The sequence below is a fragment of the Urtica dioica genome, chromosome 6, assembly GCF_054948205.1.
Source record: "Urtica dioica subsp. dioica isolate 48M chromosome 6, U.dioica_male_clone48M_v1_H2, whole genome shotgun sequence".
Classification (NCBI taxonomy): Eukaryota; Viridiplantae; Streptophyta; class Magnoliopsida; order Rosales; family Urticaceae; genus Urtica; species Urtica dioica.
Window position 1 is genome coordinate 20100975 of NC_142761.1, and position 8847 is coordinate 20109821.

The 8847-nt window shown below is 35.9% G+C and overlaps 2 protein-coding genes across 2 annotated transcripts; both read right to left on the minus strand.

Moving 5' to 3' along the window:
* Nucleotides 1–4880: 4880 nt before the first annotated feature.
* On the minus strand, nt 4881–7284 carry LOC149393485 (uncharacterized). Its single transcript, XM_089617814.1, has one exon. The coding sequence runs from the start codon at nt 5955–5957 to the stop codon at nt 4881–4883; it is 1077 nt and encodes a 358-aa protein (XP_089473940.1). The 5' UTR covers nt 5958–7284.
* Nucleotides 6046–7224, minus strand: LOC149393486 (uncharacterized). The gene has a single exon (XM_089618050.1). The coding sequence runs from the start codon at nt 7222–7224 to the stop codon at nt 6046–6048; it is 1179 nt and encodes a 392-aa protein (XP_089474176.1).
* Nucleotides 7285–8847: the final 1563 nt, after the last annotated feature.

Below are 8847 nucleotides of genomic sequence, written 5' to 3' on the forward strand. Positions count from 1 at the left end.
TACAGATTATCCATTAATTCCTGCAGGTTCAAAACAGCTTCTAAATCATATTTGAGACAGAATAAACAGCAGTATAAATTAACTTAGTATACCACATTCACCAAAAATCATAGTTCACAACTAAAATAGACATAGTCTATAATCTATATAGTATATGTTAAACATTTGTACCATCTAAAGTAGTTTGCAATTATCTCAACATAGTTTCACAATTATACTACTTCTAGAAATCAAATGTGACTAGTCATGCACTAGTAGTTTTAGGCATACCATCGATGACAATCCTATAATATTCTTCTTGAAGCGGGTCTATATCCTTTGAAGTATATTCCGACATGGATAACTGAAATCACAATATAAACACGTTATTAGAAATATAAAATAGGTATAATAAAATTAAAATTCACAAATTAACAACCAATTAATATACTTACAACGTTAATCGCATGTGAAAATGATTTAGCTCGAAAAAATGCATTTAGCATTAGTAACACATAATATCCACATTCCCAATACGAAGGTTGATATGGTACCTAAAATAAAATAATTAATACATATATAATTCATAAACATTATATATTGAGATTTTATAACACGTAGAGCGAGCTAGAATGGAATATAATTCATAAACATTATATGGGCGTAGAGGTAAAAAGTTGTCTTAACTTACCTTTGGAGCATGCCACTTAACATCTACTCCGGCTTCATAATCGTTATATGCCCTACAAATATATATATATATATATATATATATATATATATATATATATATTTAAGTTTATAAGTACAAAACTTAAATATGAATTACCGAGAGAATCTACTTATTCTAGAGTATAGAATTTACTTACTTTGACAAAACTTTTTTCAAATCCGGTGGCGGGGATGTTTTACCGAGAGAATCTAGATAGTATGAATTACCATCATGATCCATCGCGATAAGTGTCCAATGACGCCTAAAAAATTAAATTCTTAGAGTCAATTACTTATAAGTCCAAAAAAAAAATTAAACATTTGGCAACAAACTTACGTAAAATTCCAAGCCATAAGTAGAACACGCCTATCTCTCAATTGACATAATCGTGACGTAATGTGAGATGCTCGCTCCTCGATGCTACCCTTACGATCGTATGCGACCTCATGCGGACAAACGAAATCATAATTGTACGGTAGATCTTGTTGTAACAAGTGCCTAATATAAAAAAAATAGAGTTATTAACAACATAATTTTTTATATATTCGAATTACACTATTTAAGCATACCTTATATAAAACATAATCGGATAGACCCCGATATCTTCTCGTTGCATAAAATGTTGGATATCTTCTTTTAACATGTGGAGCGTCGTAGGAATGCCAAAAAGAGATGGTTCTCCTTCTACGGTGTACAAGCAATCATTTGGATAGTTCACCATGATTTCCAATATTTGATCAAGCACGTTACGATTTTCTTGAGTGAGCGGGGCCACTGGAGGAGGCACAGGGGCAGATCTTTGTTGTGTTCGCGGCGCAATCATGGTCGATTTACCCTTCTTCTATGATTTTCGTACATTGTCCTGTAATTATTTTCTTCAATAACATATATAGTACTTATATAAAATTATAAATTAAAATTTACTCACATGTCCTTCTTGAAGCAAGACGAGTCGTTTCGGCCACTCTACAATAGATTTAAGCGCATGCGCGAGAGTCAACAACTCATCCTTTACGGGGATCGGCAATGGATCATTCATGTGTATCTGTTCTACGAACAATACCGAAACTTTATAGCAGTCATCTCTAAGGGGCACGGAGTGAATGGTAGGATTTGGTGTTTCATCGTAGATCACAATCCCAGATGCAACAATGTTCTCGATATTCCCAATAGCAAGTAGGCATGTCTCTTCCTTTAAAACATAAGAAGAAAATGAATACAATAAAATAATTATTTTAAGAATAATAGATTTCTTACCTTTAATAATTCAGATCGGACTGGTGTTTCATGAACTGGAGACGGCACATATAGTTCGGGTACATGCTTACTTGGCCTCCTCGGCTTTGGCTTCTGTGGCGGTGGGGGCGGAGGTTGTAGGGACGCACGATTTACGTAATCTAAACTATCCACAAGTTCCTATTATGCATATGTGCATGATTGTTAGATATATATGTAGCTTGACATATATGTATACATTAAGTTATTATGTTACCTCATCAGTGAAATTTGGCATAGTCATAGAGCGTTGAGGTGTACGAGGCGACCTTCGCTCTTCGGGTTGAGTTCGAGTCTTCTTTTTTCGCTTTTTTTTGCGCGACGCAGGGGCTTCAACTTCTTTAGAATTTGTATCCTATAAAATATAACCAAGAAAAATTCTAATGTTTCAATATTTGTGAGATAATAATTGAAAACAATTTATATGTACCAGAGGAGTTCGTGGTGAAACTGGTGTTTGTGATCCAAAAGGAGGCATATGAGGAATTGGATGAGGTGGGCATTGCAGTGTCTCGCCAAACATAGGAAATGAAGAACCAAAATCCGTTGGAAAGAGAGGTGTTTGTTGCCATTGTTGAAATGGAGAGATATGATTAGGTTGGTCGGGAAAATAAGTTGGACCTTCACTCCAACCTCCACCCTTTTCACGTTCTACCCGCCGTAGCCTTTCTTCAAGTGATTTTCTTTCTTCGGCGTAGAGTTTAACTTGTTCGTTAAGAAGTTTGTTTTGCTCTATGAGCATCGCGCGTTCTTTTAGGCTATGGAGTTCTGCTTCTTTCCTGCTTTGTGTTGATTTTCCCCAATATTGACTCGGTGTAATGGATCCTCCGACACCTCACACGCATCCCGAATAGTCTGTGGAATTCGTAGCCATCGACAAAATATTGACGCTTCCAACCTCTTGTAGTCCCCCCGAATCTCGTAATGCCTTTAATCGATTCTACAAAAAAAAACATATATACATTAACAATATACACTTATACTTTAACGAAATAAAAACTTTAATTTAGCATTATACTTACAATTTCTTTTTCGACGACTAGCATATCATCAGGAAGAATTCCCTTTGAATTTCTATGCATCTCGAGCCAAACATCAGCTCGGTTTGGAATGTTGCCTTCCGGATTATTCGCCCTCTACAATTACAAATGTAGTAATACTAAATATACACTTTCATTGAAATTATGATTGGCATTCATATTGCAACTTACCAGTTTCTCTCTTACTTCCGCGCATGATCGTTGTCCACTTCGATGAGGAGTTGTATATTTTTTTTTTCTACCTTGTTGTGTTTTCCTCGTTTGCTCTAATAAGAGTTAATTGTCACAAAAATTTAATTGCATTAATTGTATTCAAGTATATACAACAAACTTAACAATATACACTTACCGCAAACTCTGAACTTATACGATAGTTCACAAATCGTATCCAATCATCTCTCGGGATTCCATACTTGTTCTCTTGATCTGTAGCGATGCTTTATGGATCTATGTTTTGATTCAGGCATTCGTAAATTTCTCATGTCCTCCTTGTTTTGAAATCCCGCCATTGCTTTCCAATTTTTTTCATTGTCGCATAACAATGCCTTGCTTCAATGTCAAAAGTCGCCTGAAACAATCAAATTTAATATCAATTATTACAAAATGGACTGACAAAAATTAAAAATCAATAAAGAGTGCGCGAGACTTACAATTATGTCATTCCACATTTGGTCTTTAAGAGTGCGCGGGACTTTGTGCCAATTTTCATAAAGAATTGACACACTTCTTGCCTGAACACCCAAGTAATTTGCAAAAACTCTTGCCGTGTCACCGATAGGCTCTCCATAGTCATTAACGTGAACTCTAACTCTATTTCCTTGACTCCTCGCTCGTACTAAGCTTGGCAGTTTCGTAGGACCTCTATGAACCTTCTGGGTAGGCACTTGTTCATCGGATGATGAACCAGTTGATGAAGAACCTGAAGACATTTCAGCATCTACACACACAAAAAAAAAAAAAAAAATTTAGAAGTCAATAACCAAATTAATTAACTCACATAAGTCATGTAAATCATAAAATAATATCTTCATCACACAAGCTAGTAAAATTATTACCTTAACATATTTTCAATCTACATAAATTCCTTCCACATTTTCACGCAAGTATAATAACTCTTCTTCATTATCTACGACGTGATCGGTACTTGAATATAAAGATTTCGTAGGAGTTAGAGATTCGGCTAAGATATCATTGTCATGAACTTCAGTTTGAAGTTCGTCAACATAATCTTTACTCTGCGTGGCAAAGACATATGACCATCTTGAATTGCTTTGACTACGGACATAGAAGACCTGTTTCACATGTGTTGCCATCACGAATGGATCTGAACGATGACCTAATCTTTGTAGGTCTACCAAAGTGAATCCATTCTTATTCACCTTGACTCCACTGTTACTCTGAACCCAATCACAAAGAAAAACAGGCATTCAAAAAGACACGTAATCGATTTCCCATATTTCTGTGATAACTCCATAGTATATCATGTCAGAGTATATGGGATTTTTGTCCTTTGCACTTGATATCTGCATAGTCTTCGCCACCAAGCTCACTCCACTATTTTGCGTGACTCTCGAACTATCTCGCAATTCAGTACTAAATCGAACGCCATTGATGATGTAGCCAGAGTGTTTAATGACTTCTCTACTCGGTATTTTTGATAAACTACGCAATGTGTCAGAAACATCGCCATCGTTTAGGATCCTTTCTTGTAACCATCGGGGAAATCGGCGAAGATGTTCATCTTGTATCCATTTTGGCGTTTTGTTTCTTGATGTTTGTTGAAGAAAGTTCATATGCTCCCTATGTTAATGGAAAGAAAAAATTAATAACATAAGTACTTAAAATTAAAACATGAGAAGATATGATTCAACAACTTACTCGATAAAAGGCTGAACATAATCAGAGTTTTCTAAGATCGTCTGATGTGCTTGTAAAAGTTGCTCATACGAAACTGTCTCAATTACACCGTTGCTTATACCTTTGCTGATGGAAACATCCCGATCTTCATTACTGCGAAGTCTGACAGCTTTCATATCGTGCAAGTATTCTGAACAACACTCTAATGATTCTTCTGCCATATATCCTTCAACGATACAACCTTCTGGTCGATGTCGATTTCTTACGTATCCTTTCAAGACTTTCATGAATCTCTCAAATGGATACATCCAACGAAGATAGACAGGCCCTCCCAATTTCAATTCCCGAACCAAATGAACAGTTAGGTGAAGCATTATGTCAAAGAATGATGGTGGAAAATGTTGTTCTAATTTACACAATGTAATCACAATGTCCGTTTGCAGCAACTCCAGTATTGACGTATCAATTACCTTAGAGCAAAGAATGTTAAAAAATGCACAAAGTCGTATGAGAGCATCTCTCAACCCGTCTGGAAGAATCGATTCAATGGCTACGGGCAAAAGGTGTTGCATCAAAACATGACAATCATGAGACTTAAGTCCAAACAACTTCAATTCATCCATAGAAACATAACTACGGATGTTTGCTGCATAGCCATCAGGTACCTTAATATCAAACAATGTTTGGCAAAACATTTTCTTCTCATCTTTTGTTAGGGTAAAAGAAGACGGTGGCAAATATGTCCGATTGTCTTTCTCCTCCGGAGCCAATTCTGTTCTTATTCCCATACGCACCATGTCACGCCGTGATGAGATTTTGTCTTTAGTTTTACCGGGGATGTTCAGAAGTGTACCAATAATACTATCGCAAACATTTTTCTCAATATGCATCACATCAAGATTATGACGGAGTAGTAGATCTTTCCAATATTCCAGTTCGAAGAAGATTGATTTCTTCTTCCAACATCCCTTGTCGTAGACTACTTTCGGTCCTCTTTTTCTCTTATTCGTATCATCTGGATTTTTCTTCACGGGTTTCTTCTTTGTCCCAATAATCTTCTTCTTCACAATCTTTCCGAAAGGCTTGAACTTCATTTGTGACACAATATCAAATGTCTCAACCCCAGTTAGTGGTTTACTAACTACTCGAAACTCTCTCTTGCCGTTGAACGCCTTTTCGCATCTACGAAATCGATGCTTCAATGATAAAAAAACGTCTATGATTCATGTAAACAATCTTTTTCCCATGTTTCAAGTGTATGCCTTCAGTTTCTTTCCCGCAAATCGGACATCCATTGTAACCTTTCACAGAGCAACCGGATAAATTGCCATAAGCTGGAAAATCATTTATTGTCCACATGAGGACAGCTCTAAGAGTGAATGTCTCTTTACAATATGCATCAAAAGTTTGTACTCCAGTTTCCCACAACAACTTGAGTTCATCAACCAAGGGAGCCAAATACACATCAATATCGTTGCCAGGTTGTTTTGGACCCGAAATAAGTAACGATAATAACATGAATTTGCGTTTCATGCACAACCAAGGAGGGAGATTATACATCATAAGAATCACTGGCCAACAACTATATCTGCTGCTTTGATGACTATGAGGGTTGATGCCATCAGCTGATAGTGCCAATCGAAGGTTTCTCGGCTCAGTGCCGAACGTCGGCCATTTTGTGTCCACGTGTTTCCAGGACGGCGAATCGGCAGGATGTCGAAGTTTTCCATCGTCGATCCTTTGAGAAGCATGCCAAGTTAAAGTTTTTGCATGCTTAGGATTCCTGAATAATCGACATAGACGCGGAATGATTGGAATGTGCCACAGTAATTTTGCCGGAATTGTGGATTGCTCCTGATCTTTATCAGATTTCTTCTTCCACCTTGATTCTTCGCACACGGGACATTGTTGATGATTTTCATACTCCTTACGATAAAGGATGCAATCATTCGGACATGCATGGATTTTTTTATAACCCAAGCCAATAGCTGCTAGAGTTTTCTTGGCCTCGTACAAAGATGACGATAACTGATTTTTTTCAGGCAACATATCACTCAGCAAGCCAAGAAGTTCTGAAAACATAGAATCGCTCGATCCATATTTAGTCTTTATGTTGAATAGCCGTATTAAGCTCGAAAGTTTGGTGAACTTGACACATCCCGGATAAAGAGGAGTCTCTGCGTCACTTAACAACGAACATAGCTCGTCGGGATTGTCAAGCAGCTCATCTTGCAAATCCTCAACCATTTGAGCTATATGAGGAGCATCAACATCCATGTCTTCAGATCTCTCACTGTCCTCAAGCATGTAATTCTCACTGTGATGTGTCCATACTTTGTAACTTTGATCAATGCCATTCATAATCAAATGATCATATAGAGTGGGTATGTTAACAAAGCTATAATTCCCACATTTGACACACGGACACGGTATTCTTTCTATGTTTTCGCAAGCATGTCGACAATGATTTAAGAAACATTTCACCCCGTTCACATACTGCATCGTATCTCTACGAGCCGACATCCATAATTTATCCATAATAGATCTATGATGAAAATGAATATATACTTCAATAAAAACGAAAATGTAATAGAAAAAATTCACAAAAGCATTTTAAGGTGTTTTCTCGAACCTAAAATTATCATACCATCATACGATTATCTAAAATCTAAATCTAATTCACAAAACACCGGTTACAAAGAAAGGACATCAAAACAACAAAAGTAATCACAATAATTTATCACAACTACCGGCATAGATCACCACAAACGACTTCCAATTTCATTTTCATAATAAACTATTGTCATACATATTCTACCCCACTTCCAATTTCAACATAAAGTTACCACTAAGCAACAAAACAACAATATTTAAATCAATAGCATCACTCAAAAATCAAAGGACGCTCAAAATCACAACACAACAAAAAAAAAATATTTTCTACACCCTAGTAGAGAGTCACTCGGCCACCACCAAAAAAAAAAATAAAACCCAAACACACTATCATCACACCGTAATTTAGTAATGTAAATAAGTGTAAAACATTAAGCAAAAATCAATAGAAATATTTAAAGCAAGTCTATAAAAAAAAATCAAAAAGAAAAAAAATCATAGGAACTAGAAAATCGCCATAACTAAAATAAATAAATATTTTTTTTTCTCTTGATCATGAAAAATTGAATGCCTAAAATAACCCATGAGAAGAATTGATCCTAGACCTAGAGTCTTGGCATAAAATCTAAGAGGAGACCGGCTGGAATTTCTCTTCATATCATTCCACTATTTCTTTTGATTTTATTGTAGATTCCAGCTGCAGGGGACCGGCTGGAATTTTAAACTGTAGGCATGTAAAAAATGGACAACAATTTACAAACTACAACACAAGAAAAACAATGGGACCAGATCAGGTATATATTTCTTACGATGCTTTCAACTCAGAATCAAAGGGACGTCACCCCCGTTAAGCAAGCCTTGGGACAAGATCAGGTATATATTTGCTGGGGTTTTTTTTTTCCCCCTAATTTGAATTGAAGTTTCTAATTGTAAAAATCTGGTGATTAATGGTGGTTACCAACAGGCAGAGGTTAAAAAGTTCGTTTCGTTAAAAAAATCCTCGAAAGTTCTAGCAAAACTATCTTTCTTTACAAAAACAAAATTTCACTCGAAAACTCAGCAAAATTTTTAAATGTTTAACATGAGACAGCTAATTCATTATACTTATTTCTCTCTAAGAAGATTGTCTTTGTTTGATGATAACAATTCTTTTCTTTGTGGCACTTCTGTTTATGTGCTGAATCTGTTTACTTGACTACTTTTCTAGCTTCGTTTCTTTTATTTTTTTATTTTTGTGTTTTAAACTGGTTCTTATTAGAAGTGATGTTTACAGGTTTTAAACTGCAGTATACAGGTACGATCTCACATATCATGCAACCAAATTTCATTTTGAAGAGATATGGCGATCAAATTATTGTGCTTAATCTGATA